The sequence below is a fragment of the Podarcis filfolensis genome (genome assembly GCF_964270895.1).
Source record: "Podarcis filfolensis genome assembly, chromosome: 16".
Taxonomy (NCBI): Eukaryota; Metazoa; Chordata; class Lepidosauria; order Squamata; family Lacertidae; genus Podarcis; species Podarcis filfolensis.
The window spans coordinates 38,413,214-38,428,442 of NC_139620.1; the positions used below are offsets into that span (position 1 = coordinate 38,413,214).

Consider the following 15,229-nt stretch of genomic DNA (forward strand, 5'->3'; position numbering starts at 1 on the left):
AAAAACATGGTTAAAAAACACGGATCCTCATTATTTTTGCACTAGATCAGCCCGAAATAACCTTCTGATCAAAAGTGTGCTGATCAATGGAAGACAATAAGACAATTAAATTCAAAACAGTAACAATTTATTGTGCATTTATTCAAAATCCATTAAAAATATTAATTTTTATTCCATTCTTTTCCAGTTCTTTTTCTTCTTGACACGTGGAGTTACACAGAGTAGATCATATATCCTAAGGAATGGGAAAACCCAAAATTCCATGAGATCTTTTGAGGCAAAATAATGTTAACAATTTTCAGATCTCTCTCTGTCCCCTGCCCTGCCCTGTCTTTTGCCAGAAGGAGGCCTACAAAATGCCACCCAACCATCTTAGGGACTCCACTCTGCATCTGTGTAGGGCTCCATCTGCCAGATATATTGTCTTCTATTGATCTGGACACTTTTGATCTGATGGTGACTTTGGGCCGTTTCCCAATAAGGATAACGGACACAACACCCCCATTATCTTCTGGCCTTGTCTTCTTTGTCTCCCACTTGTAACCAAGAGTTTTGCTGAAAATGTTGTTCTGGCAGGTGCACTGTTGGGTAGGTTGCTAACAAACAAAACAAAAAATAATTTTATTTTATGGGGGGGTCTATTGTGGGGCAGTAAATTATTATTTGTTCCATTGCTTACTTGATGTACTGCTTTCCTATTACTTGTTGTTGTTGTTGTTTAGTCGTTTAGTCGTGTCCGACTCTTCGTGACCCCATGGACCAGAGCACGCCAGGCACTTCTGTCTTCCACTGCCTCCCGCAGTTTAGTCAGACTCATGTTTGTAGCTTCGAAGACACTATCCAACCATCTCGTCCTCTGTCGTCCCCTTCTCCTTGTGCCCTCCATCTTTCCCAACATCAGGGTCTTTTCCAGGGAGTCTTCTCTTCTCATGAGGTGGCCAAAGTATTGGAGCCTCAGTCCTTCCAGTGAGCACTCAGGGCTGATTTCCTTAAGAATGGATAGGTTTGATCTTCTTGCAGTCCATGGGACTCTCAAGAGTCTCCTCCAGCACCATAATTCAAAAGCATCAATTATTCGACGATCAGCCTTCTTTATGGTCCAGCTCTCACTTCCATACATCACTACTGGGAAAACCATAGCTTTTACTATACGGACCTTTGTTGGCAAGGTGATGTCTCTACTTTTTAAGATGCTGTCTAGGTTGGTCATTGCTTTCCTCCCAAGAAGCAGGCATCTCTTAATTTCGTGGCTGCTGTCACCATCTGCAGTGATCATGGAACCCAAGAAAGTAAAATCTCTCACTGCCTCCATTTCTTCTCCTTCTATTTGCCAGGAGGTGATGGGACCAGTGGCCATGATCTTCGTTTTTTGATGTTGAGCTTCAGACCATATTTTGCGCTCTCCTCTTTTACCCTCAATAAAAGGTTCTTTAATTCCTCCTCACTTTCTGCCATCAAGGTTGTGTCATCTGCATATCTGAGGTTGTTGATATTTCTTCCAGCAATCTTAATTCCGGCTAGGGATTCATCCAGCCCAGCCTTTCGCATGATGAATTCTGCATATAAGTTAAATAAGCAGGGAGACAATATACAGCCTTGTCGTACTCCTTTCCCAATTTTGAACCAATCAGTTGTTCCATATCCAGTTCTAACTGTAGCTTCTTGTCCCACATAGAGATTTCTCAGGAGACAGATGAGGTGATCAGGCACTCCCATTTCTTTAAGAACTTGCCATAGTTTGCTGTGGTCAACACAGTCAAAGGCTTTTGCATAGTCAATGAAGCAGAAGTAGATGTCTTTCTGGAACTCTCTGGCTTTCTCCATAATCCAGCGCATGTTTGCAATTTGGTCTCTGGTTCCTCTGCCTCTTCTAAATCCAGCTTGCACTTCTGGGAGCTCTCGGTCCACATACTGCTTGAGCCTTCCTTGTAGTTCCTATTACTTACTAACCTCAAAAATGAAAATACTGTATCTGCACTGTTGCAGACATTTTTTTTTATTCTGCACCTATATATATATAATTTTATAGGGTTTAATTATGTTAAAGGTTTTTAACCAATTTTTTTTTTACCAATAATGTTAATATTTCTTGCAAGCCACTTGCAAGGTTTTATCACGATCAGGAAGATATGTAAAATAAATAATTTTGTTTTTTAAAAAATAATTGCGGGCACCTTAGAAGACCTATGGATTCATTTAACCCTGTGGCATTTGGATTTGTGTGCTCTGTATATGCCCTGATGAACACTTTCATACATATGTATTGTATTTAATTCAATTCAATGAAACTTAGTTCCAGGTAAGTGGATGCAGAATTGCAGCCCAATATAGCAATCCTATGATGCACCCTGACCCTAGAGCAAGTGCAGGTGAGCTCTGTGGGGCTTTACAGGACATTTTTTTAAAGATACGTGTGTGTGTGTTTCTAAAACCATCATAAGTTTGCTTTTATCACAGAAAGGCAGAGTCCAAAATAAATAATAAAAAATATTTTTTACTGAATCAGAAAGCCCTTTTAAGGACTGGAGCCTCATTTGCAAAAAAACCCCCCCAAACCCCCACATTTTCAACCCTCCGGGGCCAAGGCATGAAATAAAACCCAGCCCAGCCCCCTCTTCAACACTCCAGAAGAGAGATCGGATTCTGCCGACTCTTCAAACAGTTACTAAACCTGCTGAAAGGCTCCAAGTTTGACTTTCTGTGGTTGGGCCCTTGGGCTTGCCGTAGTTGCGGATGTGACGTGCAGACCATAGAGCCGGATAGGAAGTTGAAGCGCGTGCGCGCTACGGATGGCCCGTTGGGCCAAAGTAGTGGCGCTCGGTCTTTTCCGGGAGCTGCGCTCGACAGGAGGCCGAGATGCCTCGCTATGCGCAGCTGGTGATGGGTCCCGCGGGGAGCGGGAAGGTGAGTGCGGGCCGAGGAGACTTTGGCCTAGACTCGAGCCCTGCAAAGGGGCTCTGCATTAGATTATCCTCTCCAGCTTCCCAAAATTGCCGTCCTTACTACGCACAGCAACGCAGTTTATAGCCGATGTTCTTAAAAGCCTATTCTTCCTTTTCTGTCTCTTTAAGGGGTTTTACCCCTCGTTAATCGATTTTTGAATTATCAATTAAATTAACAATATTGAAGCTAACAAAACAGTCGTCAAAAAGGGAATGCAAAGCTTGGCAAATAAAGTCGGTGTTGGCTCGCCCAGTCTAATAAAGTCACCGTTCCAAAAAGTTGCATGTACACTATTGATGGCAGACGAAAACCACTTTCAATCGATTTTACCATAGTACAAGCTTCTTAGCATACTTTGGTTTTTAAGTGCTGCTTATTCCTGCTGCTGCTCTTCAGATGTTTTGGACCAGAACTCTCATTGGCTGGGGTTGGCGGTAAAAATAAAGAAAGCAACAGTGCAGCGCAAAGAGCAGCAAAAATTTAAAGGGATAAAACTGAATGAAAGGGGGAAACTGGCAGGGATATCATTGCCTAGAAAAAATAATAATGCCTAGAATCTTTTCTTTTAAAGTCCAAACTTGGTGTTAAAAAGATAACCAAAGGCAATCCAAACTGGTGGAAAGAATTCCGTAAATGGGGTGGCAGCACTGAGGAAGTCTTCTCCACAGTTCTCACCCATCTGGCCTCACATGGTAGAGACACACAGATGAGGCCTTGGATGATCTTGTCACATGGACATTCTGATGTAGAGGCAGCTGTTCCTTCAGAGCATTTCAGAATACCCATTTTCTCTGGAAAATTAATAACCGTGGTGGTTTTCATAAAATTTAAACAAAATTCCTGTAAAACCGCCTGATCATGCCTAATAGGGACCCAGATAGATTGTGCTCAATGTTATTCAATGGAAAGCAAATGACTTCCCCATGTTCCAAAGGAGACTGTCGGCAGAGATGTCTCAATTATCTCTTCTCCTCAGATGTTGGATTCCTGCCCACTGATAGAAACTCTCCTGGTGACTTTTGCTAGTTTGTTAATGCTCTGGATTTTTTAAATTCCAGAGCACTTACTGTTCCACCATCGTCCAACACTGCGAAGAACTGAATCGCTCGGTCCAGGTAGTGAACCTTGATCCTGCTGCAGAACACTTTGACTATGATGTCATGGCAGGTAAGGCCAAGGCTTGAAGCATGTAGGGATGCAGCAGGTCATGGATGCTTTAGTTGAGATTCCTGCATTGCAGGGGGTTGAACTAATGGTTCTATGATAAGAAGAGGCTTGCTGAATTTTGTTCTCACAGGATGAGTGCAGTAGCAGCCTCCCACTCAAGTTCCCCCAAAACTGGTATTTTCTGCAATGCCCCTCCCTGCACACAGACCACTCACCTGGGAATCTCTGGAATCTTCCACCTTCCACATGTTGCAGCTACTGAGCACCCTTTTCACTTTTTCTGCCCAATTATGAAGCCACCACCCCCTCTTATTCTACAGCCGTTCTAATACTCTCGCTTTCATCTTCACCTCCATGCCTCCTTTTTTTCACAACTCCCCTTTGCTCACCCCCATTTTCACCTTCAGCCCCATATTTCTCCCTCCTGCTGCTTCCTTATCTCAATTCCCACTTGTACACAGACCACTACCATTTCCATGCTGCTAATTCTCCTATTCTGTGGCCTCTTTTGCACCCTCCCCCCTTGGTGATACATGTTATTGTATATTTAAGATGAATAGAGTCTTTAGTGCAAGCCTGTCAGTTAGCTTGTTTAAGGTAAAGGTAAAGGTACCCCTGCCCGTGCAGGCCAGTCGTGTCCGACTCTAGGGTTGTGCGTCCATCTCACTTAAGAGGCCGGGGGCCAGCGCTGTCCGAAGACACTTCCGGGTCACGTGGCCAGTGTGACGAAGCTGCTCTGGCGAGCCAGCACCAGCACAGCACACGGAAACGCCGTTTACCTTCCCGCTATAAAGCGGTACCTATTTATCTACTTGCACTTAGGGGTGCTTTCGAACTGCTAGGTGGGCAGGAGCTGGGACCGAAAGATGGGAGCTCACCCCACCACGGGGATTCGAACCGCCGACCATACGATCGGCAAGTCCTAGGCACTGAGGTTTTACCCACAGCGCCACCCGCGTCCCCTTGTTTAGTTAGAAGTTAAATTCAGTTGATGTACATGTTTAGGTGTTTGGTTGTTAATGAAATATCTCTGCTAAATCACTTCATTGAATCTGGAACTGCATGTTGAAGATAACACATGGTATCAGGAGTAAAATACGTTGTGTGAACGTACTAAGGAATATTTGAGGGCCCCATATCCTTTATCTCTCTCATAGGAGGCAGCTGAGAAATGGCAGGGGGAGGTTTAGTGCAGTTGGACATTGAGGTCATCCTCTGAGGGTCTTTGCTGGTTCCCTCACTGCGAGAAGCAAAGTTACAGGGAACCAGGCAGAGGGACTTCTTGGTAGTGGTGCCCTCCCTGTGGAACGCCCTCCCTTCAGATGTCAAGGAAATAAACAACTATCTGACTTTTAGAAGACATCTGAAGGCAGCCCTGTTTAGGGAAGTTTTTAAGGATTGATGTTTTTATTATATTTTAGATCTGTTGTAAGCTGTGTAGAAATAATAAAATTGTTGTTGTTGTTGTTGTTGTTAACAACAAAAACAACAACAACAACAACCAGAAGGGATGGACACTGACATATTCTTCTTCATTTCTCCTAATGCCCCCTTGTTGCTTCTTCACAGCACTCCAAATGCCCCCTTAACCCCATCCACTTCCACTTGCCTCCTCCCCAATTCCTTCTCTTCAGCTTTCTTCTCCATCTTGTTGTTGTTGTTGTTTAGTCGTTTAGTCGTGTCCGACTCTTCGTGACCCCATGGACCAGAGCACGCCAGGCACCTCTGTCCTCCACTACCTCCCGCAGTTTAGTCAAACTCATGCTGGTAACCTCGAAAACACTATCCAACCATCTCATCCTCTGTCGCCCCCTTCTCCTTGTGCCCTCCATCTTTCCCAGCATCAGTGTCTTCTCCAGGGAGTCTTCTCTTCTCATGAGGTGGCCAAAGTATTGGAGCCTCAGCTTCACAATCTGTCCTTCCAGTGAGCACTCAGGGCTGATTTCATTAAGAATGGATGCATTTGATCTTCTTGCAGTCCATGGGACTCTCAAGAGTCTTCTCCAGCACCATAATCCATCTACAGAGCCTTAAAACACACTCTCTCTAACATACACACATACACACACCCCTTCCTCCCACATGCCCCCTCGTTCTGCCAAATGCCACATTTTCCTTCACCCACTTCCAATTTCCCTTTCCCATTCCTCCTTTCTCTTCTCCAGTCACCAGCTGACTAAAACTGTCATGCACAGAGAAACCCTTCTCCCAAGTCATTTACTACAGACATGAGGCTCCTCCTGCCCCCTCCTCCTTTTCCTGCCCCTGCCTTTTGTATTTTTATTTGTAAGCCACCTTGAGTTCTGGTCCAGGGAAAAGGCAGGATGTAAAAATATATAATGCACACACACAAGAGAGAAATCAAGCAAAACTGTTGTGTTCCCCCTCCCTTTTTTGTTTTTGTTTCAGATATCCGGGAATTAATTGAAGTGGACGATGTCATGGAAGACGATTCTCTAAGGTTTGGCCCCAATGGTGGCTTAGTATTTTGTATGGAATACTTTGCAAGTAACTTTGACTGGCTGGAAGGATGTCTTGGCCACGTGGAAGACGATTATATACTCTTTGATTGCCCAGGTGAGCAAAGAATTTTAAAATAACAAAGGGAAACAAAAGCTTAGTACAGTTGTGGGGGGAGCCCTAGTGCACACACTGTGGGGGAGGGACCACTGCTTTGCAGGAGAGCCCTTGGGAGCCCCTCCAGGACCTGCCTCCTTCCACCAGCACAACCCCTCCCTCAGCTCTGTTCTGCACCCTCCTTAGGTGCTTTTACCTGGCTGGAATCTGGCCTTGAATTGTGATCATTCTTCTTGCTTGCCTGAACAGAAAAAGATCTGGTGTGGCGGTGGGTGTAGGGGCTTTAGAAACCGAATTTGGCTTTTTTTGTGGCTAGAATGTCACCTGCTCTATAAGTATAAAAATCATGCCTGTTGCTCTGAGTCTGGGCCCCACTTGCTTTCGCTTTTGTCTTTAAACCACTGCCATTTTTGTCTATTTCTGTTTTCAGTTCTTAATTATATATTGTTGTTTTTATTGGTCTCAAATAGGTTGGCTGTTTAAAAAATGAAGAAGTTTAGCTACCTTGAACCTTTTATGGAAGGGCAGGGTGCAAGTCGATGAAACGAATACATTTCTTAAAAGTTGTGACCCCTTCCTCAGGTCAGATTGAGCTCTACACACACCTGCCAGTGATGAAGCAGCTTGTCGAACAGCTTCAGCAGTGGGAGTTCCGCGTCTGTGGCGTTTTTCTCGTTGATTCTCAGTTTATGGTGGAATCCTTCAAGGTAACTTATAATTCTGCCCACCCCCAACAAGTGACAAATCTAGACACCCCCCTTTTTTCTTTTTAGGGTCTTAACACAATTTGGCATCTAAATATGACTCTTGAGGCAAATTAACCTGCTGTCTTAACCATCTGGCTGCTTACTTTCTTGTATTGCTGTAGCAACTGGATTTCGGGACAGTGGAAGACTTTGCGCTGGTTCAAGTGGAGCCCTAATCTCCCCCCCCCCCCCACCCCTGGACTAGTGCTACAAAAAGTCTCGCTGCACCATTCGGACACCAGTTGATGAGAACATAAATAAGAGCACTGCAACTGGTTTTGCCCCAAGTCCTATCCTTTCCCCCCAGTAACCCACCAGATGCCTATGGGAAGGAAACTGGCGAGCGGGACCTGGGTGCAGCAACCCTCTTCTCCATATGTGATTCCCAGCAACAAGAATCATAGAGTTGGAAGGGGGGATCCTGAGAATCATCTAGCCCAACCCCTGGGAATATGCAGCTGCCCAAACAGGGATTGAACCTGCAGCCTTGGTGTTATCAGCACCACACTCTAACCCAGGGGTCAGCATCCTTTTTCAGCCGTGGGCCAGTCCACCGTCCCTCAGACCATGTGGTGGGCCGGACTATACTTTGAAAAAAAATATGAACAAAATCCTGTGCCCCACAAATAACCCAGAGATGCATTTTAAATAAAAGGACACATTCTGTTCATGTACAAAAAAACACTGATTCCCGGACTGTCTGCGGGCTGGATTGAGAAGGCAATTGGGCCGTATCCAGCCCATGGGCCTTAGGTTGCCTACCCCTGTTCTAACCAACTGAGCTATCCCACCTCTGATATTGGAAGTAGTACATAGCCTTATCTTCCATGAATTTGCCTAACCCCATTTTAAAGCTGATAGACATCACTTCCACTTTTGGGGAGTGAATGCCTTAGTGTAACTATGTGTGAACAATTGCCTTCTTTTGTGTCTCCTAAATATTCCAGCATTGAGCTTCATTTGGTTCTGGTATTATGGGAAAGTGTGGAACTTTTCTCTATCAGCTTTCTCCACATCATGCATAAGTCGGATGGGCAGGGTACAAATAATGACATCATCATCTGTTCTCTAAACTGCAAAGACCCAATTTTTGTAAGCTTTCCTCACAGGGGAGTTGCTCCACCCCCTTGATCTTTCTGCTTGCCCTCTTCTTCACCCTTTCCAGCTCTACAATATCCCTGACTTCATCTATCCCTTGCGACCTCCAGATGCCACCTAAAGATGGCCAGCTGAATGGCTGGCCTGAGACATCCCTGCAGCAGCAGTTAAACAGGTGGCATTTTCGGAACGGGGCACCTTCACATCTCTTCTCAAATTCCGTTCATTTTTGTGTGTTTCCCTCTTGCTAGTTTATTTCCGGAGCCATGGCTGCCCTGAGTGCAATGATATCGTTAGAGATTCCCCAAGTCAATGTCATGACAAAGATGGACTTGCTGAGCAAGAAAGCCAAAGCAGAAATTGAAAAGTAAGCATGTGGAAATGCGGCCCTTTTGCCTCAATGCTGTGGGGCTAGATCTCATGTTTTATTATTTATGTAAATTACACACTGCCTCATATTTCAAAGAAAATCTCTCAGTGGTTTGTAACATCCTAAAAATGTCGGAAATAAAAGTCAAATACCAAAATACAGCAGCATACATATCAGTTATGTAAAATATCCTCTTAAATAGTAATATAAGATGAAACAAATAAGATATGGGGAACACAGTAACAACTAGCAGACCCAGAATACCACAGAGACAACCACCCACCAAATACAGAAGACTCCGTTTGTAGGTGGCAGCAGCACGTTCAATTCTGCCACAATCTCAAAGCCTCCCTCATCATGCTCTGGATGAAATCCTGGCATGAGACTCAGGCTGCCCTATTTATCACATGTTTGGCAGAAAAGCTAAGTGTTTAAGGTGACTCTTAACTGGAAAAAAATTAATGGTTAAGCGATGCAATAATAAAAAGGCAAAAGGAATGAGATGAGAAGGAGAAAAAAGTACTGTATTTTTCCGTGTATAAGACTAGGTTTTTTTCTTAAAAATAACGTCCAAAATTTGGGGGTGTCTTATAAAGGGGGTCCATCTCCCCCATTTTCTTAAGTCGGAGTCCCCAAAAATTGGGGGCATCTTATAGATGGAAAAATATGGTAATTCCCATCCTTCTTTGTACATAGCAAAGCTTATATAATTGAGACCTATCTGGGAAGGAAGGGACTGAGTGGCAGTTTCCAGTCCTGAGCAAGTTCAGTTCTCGGCATCTCCCAGTCAGGCTGGGAATGGCCCCTGCCTGAAACCCTAGACAGACACTGCCAGTCAGTGTAGACAGTGCTAAGCTAAATGCACCAATGAGCCTGTCTTAGCATATGACAGCATATTCCTAACCTGTCACTACCAACTCCCATCAGCTCCACCTTCCAGAACTGTCCAGCCACACTAGAAGACTTGAGTTCAGCTTCCAATGAACGGAGGAAACTGCATTAATGGAAGGGAGGGGTGAAGATGTTCCCCACCCCAAAATAAAAATGAATTAAAAAAAAAAAGTCTCGGAAGAGCAGAAAGGGCTAATTTCTTGCCCTTCAGATGTACCGTATTTTTCACTCCATAAGACGTACCTGACCATAAGACACACCTAGTTTTTAGAGGGGGAATGCAAGAAAAAAAATATTCTTTAAAGGGAGCGCTGAGCAGAGCTCTTGGGGGCTTTTCCGGGAGGTGGGGGAAGGGACTGAGGGGCTAAGCCAGAAGCTAGAACAGCGAGAGGGAGCGCTGCGCAGCAATCCCTCTCGCTGTTCTGGCTTCTGGGATAGCTGTGCAGCCTGCATTCGCTCCATAAGACGCACACACATTTCCCCTTACTTTTTAGGAGGGAAAAAGTGTGTCTTATAGAGCGAAAAATACGGTAGTTGGACTAACTCCAGCTAACATAGCCAGTGGTTGGGAATGATGGGAGCTGGAGTCCAACGGCATCCAGAGGGCAACAAGTTAGCCACCTGGAGATACAGAACACCTTCATACATGTGGTGGAGGTTGACATCTGGTGCCACTCACCAAACCTCCAGGGTTGGGTTCTTAGCTCTGTGACAGCTTGCAGTGGTTTGTGTACCTGATCCTGTGCACAATTATTTGTGAGGGGAAACGGCCCTGGATTGCCGCTTAGGGCAGGGGCGAACTTCTGGGATCTACTTACATGTTTGTTTGTTTGTTTACTAGAACGCCAAGATCTGCTGAAGCAGAGTCATTTGTCAAAGATGTACAGTTAGAATCCAAGCAGGTTGCTTGTGGTATCAGAACTGAGCTGAGCTCGCAGTTCCATCTCACACACATTCACACAAATCCACTCTTGACTAGCACTCCTCATTTCAGCTGCCTGATTTAGGTGGGGAAAGTTGTTCTGTTAGCTGCTGGGAGTTGTAAACGCTTGCTGATAAACTGCAAAGCACCCAGAGATCTACCAAAAGCTCCTCATCGACTTCTTTCCCTGTGTCAGGGAACACACATAGAAATTTTGGGGTGGGGAGTAACTAGTATAAGGTGCAGCTAATGGACAGTTAGTATGAAGATCTTCTCAAACTGCTGTGTTTTTTAACTTTTCAACCAACACCTTCCAGGTATCTGGACCCTGACATGTATTCTACACTGGAAGATTCTACAGATTTGCTCAAAAGCAAACGGTTTAAGAAGCTAACTCAGGCTATCTGTGGGTTGGTAAGTTGATGTGTTTTAAGATCCAGCAGTGGAGATTAGTACAGTACAGTTATAGCTCTGCAGTTGATACCTTAAAATTGCCACCTGCAATAGCCCAATGCAGTAGCTTCTAGTTTTTGTTTTTTCTAGTTCTTCCTTTGCATCTCTGGCTTTAATTTAAGCCACAGCTACAATGGAAGATTCCTGTTTCACAATTTTCCTGTTTCATCCACACCAAGAAACTGTGGTTAACTCCCAGCTTCAGAACAAGCCAGGATCATAAACTGTGGCTTGCAGTTGATTTGAGATCTGGTATTGTTGCATAGCCAGTAACCACAGTGTCCTGGTTTTGATGAAACAGGAAACCGTGGCTAATTGGAGACTTCTGCACCAGATCCAGGTGTGGTGCAAAGGGAGGAGAGAAAAAGGTGGACATGCAAACACAAGGGTCACTCATAAACTGGCTTGATTCACAATACAGTTGTCGGCCCATTGTCTATTAAAGCAGACTGCATCAGCATTAGTTGCCTCTTCCACTTGTAAAGCACTCTGGGGGCTAAGTGTTTTGCTTGTTAACTGTTGCTGCTTGAAGCCGTTGCCACTCACTTTCTCCACATCTGTTTATTACCTCTTTTTTAGATTGATGACTACAGCATGGTCCGTTTTTTGCCATTTGATCGCTCCGATGAGGAAAGCATTAATATTGTACTGCAGCACATAGACTTCTCCATTCAATATGGGGAGGATCTGGAGTTCAAAGAGCCAAAGGTAAAAAGTTCCAAGGTCCTCCTGCAACGTTAGTTAGGCTTCAGCCAGCCTTGAACATTAAGGCCACAAATCTGCCCTTAACCATTGTGGCTAGCAGCCATTGATATGACCTCCCTCCAGTACTGGCCACGCCCAGGAGGGGTGACCTTTGTGTCAAGGTAGACCTCAGCCTGAAAAGTGTTAGCTGCTGTTCGGTTGCGGGAGTGTTAACCAGAATAACCCTGAATTTGCCCCCTAAAAAGCATAGTCTCATGCATGAAGTGCCATTTTGTTCAGTGGAGTTTATTCCCAGAGACGCGGGTGGCGCTGTGGGTAAAACCTCAGTGCCTAGGACTTGCCGATCGCATGGTCAGCGTTTCGAATCCCCGCGGCGGGGTGAGCTCCCGTCTTTCGGTCCCAGCTCCTGCCCACCTAGCAGTTCAAAAGCACCCTTAAGTGCAAGTAGATAAATAGGTACCGCTTTATAGTGGGAAGGTAAACGGCGTTTCCGTGTGCTGCGCTGGTGCTGGCTCGCCAGAGCAGCTTCGTCACGCTGGCCACGTGACCCGAAAGTGTCTCCGGACAGCGCTGGCCCCCGGCCTCTTAAGTGAGATGAGCGCACAACCCTAGAGTCGGACACGACTGGCCCGTACGGGCAGGGGTACCTTTACCTTTATGCATGTACAGGGTTGCCATGAAAGAAGGCAGACCCAAATTGTGGGTGTTGCATCTTATTTTGGGGTCCATTCAGCATGTTCTCCATCTTCTTTAAATCTTGTCAAATGGTGAGAGAGACAAAAGAAAAGACAACCTATCACCATTTTCAGGTAGAAATATTTACTCTGGTGTCCTCACTGTGGATTATGGACCATAAGAAATTTTGTGTGTGTGTGCTGGGGAAAAATCACAACAGGGTTTCTTCCTTTTTTTGACAGTGTGTGTATCTTTTGCTGTCTTGAACTACTCAAAATGTTAAAGGTTTGTGTGTGTTTTTCCCCCAACAGGAAAATGAGGAAGATAAATCATCTGCTTTTGATGAATACTTCCAAGATCAAGTGGACGAATGAAGATTTAAGGGGTTATTTTGTAAAAAGAAAAAGGACTCTTCAGATTTTCTATGCATTGTGTTTTGAAAACCACAAACTGCTTGATAAATCTCGGGCAGCAATTGAAGTAGGGGCATTTCTCCCCACCACAAAGCGTTTAAATATGTGTATGTGTGTGTAATACATTAAGTGTATATAATGCCACTTCACACAGTTGTATTATTTGTAGAAGTTACTAGGCAAAGAAGGGGCATCGTGAGAAATAAATTATTGACTCTCTGCATTTCTTGGTTGCTTTCTGAGCTACAAAAAAGATGGAGCATTTTCATTTTAGCCTTGTAACCATTGATGGTGGTATTTACTTAAGCAACCGGAGCAAATATGTACAAATAAATTGGGAGTGTGTTTAATCTGAACTGAACTGCAGTGCTGTGGTCCTGCTGCCTTTCTGTGCTTTGTGAAGGACAGCAGCTTTTAACAAAAGAATTCTCATGTGTATTCAGGTCATTCCCTCCATGGCCTATGTTGAAAACTGAGACAGAACTTTCCCTCTCCTTGTTGTTGTCGTTTAGTCGTGTCCGACTCTTCATGACCCCCTGGACCAGAGCACACCAGGCACTTCTGTCCTCCACTGCCTCCCGCAGTTTGATCAAACTCATGCTGGTAGCTTCAAGAACACCATCCAACCATCTCATCCTCTGTCGTCCCCTTCTCCTTGTGCCCTCCATCTTTCCCAACATCAGGGTCTTTCCCAGGGAGTCTTCTCTTCTCATGAGGTGGCCAAAGTATTGGAGCCCCTGTCCTTCCAGTGAGCACTCAGGGCTGATTTCCTTAAGAATGGATACGTTTGATCTTCTTGCAGTCCATGGGACTCTCAAGAGTCCCTCTCCTTAGCCTCCAGTAAAACAGGGATGGAGGAAACTTGTTGCCATACAGATGATGTTGGACTTCAACTCCCATCATCTCCTGCCCATTGGTCATCCTGTCTGGGGCTCAGGGGGTTGGAATCCAGCAACATCTGGGGGACCACAGACTTTCCATGCCTGCACTAAAAATTATTTCCCACAATCCAGCAGAAGCAGTCCCTGCATTAACTATCTTTTTGCTTCTTCTGCATGCCTGGGAAGCAGGAATATGTTGTTGCATCCTAGGCTATCTGGTGCACGCCTAGCTAGGCGTAAGTTCCATTGAACTCCATGGGGCTTCCTTTTGAGTAGACCCAGAAGGCTGCATTGTTAAGTCAATAAAGAGGTCAGTGTAAAGTAGCATCTAAGGCTGGACTCTGGAACAGGAAGGGCTGCGTCAGAAATGCTGTAATGGCCTTCAGTAAGCCCCACTTTCCAACCTCAAGGCACCTCCTTCCCCACTTATAGATAGGTGGGGAATAATAAAAGTGCCCTACCTTACAGGGCAGGACACGGGTGGCACTGTGGGTTAAACCACAGAACCTAGGACTTGCCGATCAGAAGGTCGGTGGTTCGAATCCACGTGACGGGGTGAGCTCCTGTCGCTCTGTCCCTGCTCCTGCCAACCTAGCAGTTCGAAAGCATGAAGTGCAAGTAGATAAATAGGTACCACTCCAGCGGGAAGGTAAACAGCGTTTCCGTGCACTGCTCTGGTTCGCCAGAAGCGGCTTAGTCATGCTAGCCACATGACCCGGAAGCTGTACGCCGGCTCCCTCGGCCAATAGAGTGAGATGAGCGTCACAACCCCAGAGTCATCTGCGACTGGACCGAATGCTCAGGGATCCCTCTACCTTTACCTTTAAGCCCCACTTTGCCAACCTCAAGGCACCTCCTTCCTCACTTATAGATGGGCGGGGAATAATAACAGTGCCCTACCTTACAGCGCAGGCATGCCAACTCCTAGGGGCCAATACAGTTTCAGGCCCCCCCCCCTGTATTTTTTGAGGCATTTAGCTCTGCCACCTGGCTCCTTGCAGCGTACGATGTCAAGGTGGCCATGCCATGACGTCATGATGTTGCACGGTGTCAATCCGCTTCAGAGGATGACCCCTCTGTTACAGGGTCACTGTGTGGATATATGGAGAGACCTTCCCCAGTTCAGGAGATGGTGGGACTCAAAGAGAGCCTCTCTTTTTGATCTCAATGAGGAGACAGGCTCATGTGAGAGGAGCTGGTCCTTTGGAGGGGGAGCCTGTGACCCTCCCTATCCTGCTGGACTACTGTTGGCCATGCTGGCTGAGGCTGACACAAGCCCAACAACATCTGGAAGGCCACAGCCTCCTTGACCTTGCTTTAGATATCATGGGTCTAAGCAAGCAACCCCTTGTATGCAAGCTTCACTCAACTTGTTGGGACTTCCTTCT

General features: G+C 45.5%; 1 protein-coding gene and 2 long non-coding RNA genes across 3 annotated transcripts; 2 read left to right on the forward strand and 1 right to left on the reverse strand.

Annotated features, from left to right (window-relative positions):
- Positions 1 to 110: 110 nt before the first annotated feature.
- On the reverse strand, positions 111 to 2,713 carry LOC310751499. The gene is made up of 2 exons (XR_014542566.1): positions 2,672 to 2,713; positions 111 to 596 (listed from the first exon to the last, which is right to left on the reverse strand). It is a non-coding gene; the product is annotated as an uncharacterized lncRNA (long non-coding RNA).
- Positions 2,714 to 2,763: 50 nt separating this feature from the next.
- Positions 2,764 to 13,316, forward strand: GPN3 (GPN-loop GTPase 3). The gene is made up of 8 exons (XM_083590571.1): positions 2,764 to 2,904; positions 4,002 to 4,110; positions 6,520 to 6,687; positions 7,270 to 7,394; positions 8,783 to 8,898; positions 11,032 to 11,128; positions 11,747 to 11,875; positions 12,859 to 13,316. The coding sequence occupies exons 1-8, from the start codon at positions 2,857 to 2,859 to the stop codon at positions 12,919 to 12,921; spliced, it is 855 nt and encodes a 284-aa protein (XP_083446697.1). The 5' UTR covers positions 2,764 to 2,856; the 3' UTR covers positions 12,922 to 13,316.
- LOC310751478 lies at positions 4,117 to 6,509 on the forward strand. The gene is made up of 3 exons (XR_014542541.1): positions 4,117 to 4,713; positions 5,089 to 5,763; positions 6,137 to 6,509. It is a non-coding gene; the product is annotated as an uncharacterized lncRNA (long non-coding RNA).
- Positions 13,317 to 15,229: the final 1,913 nt, after the last annotated feature.

Coding starts and splice junctions, on each gene's coding strand:
- GPN3 (XM_083590571.1), top strand. CDS start 2,857: ATGCCTCGCTATGCGCAGCTGGTGATGGGTCCCGCGGGGAGCGGGAAG. Junction 8,899..11,031: donor GCCAAAGCAGAAATTGAAAA/GTAAGCATGTGG, acceptor AACACCTTCCAG/GTATCTGGACCCTGACATGT. Junction 11,876..12,858: donor TGGAGTTCAAAGAGCCAAAG/GTAAAAAGTTCC, acceptor TTCCCCCAACAG/GAAAATGAGGAAGATAAATC.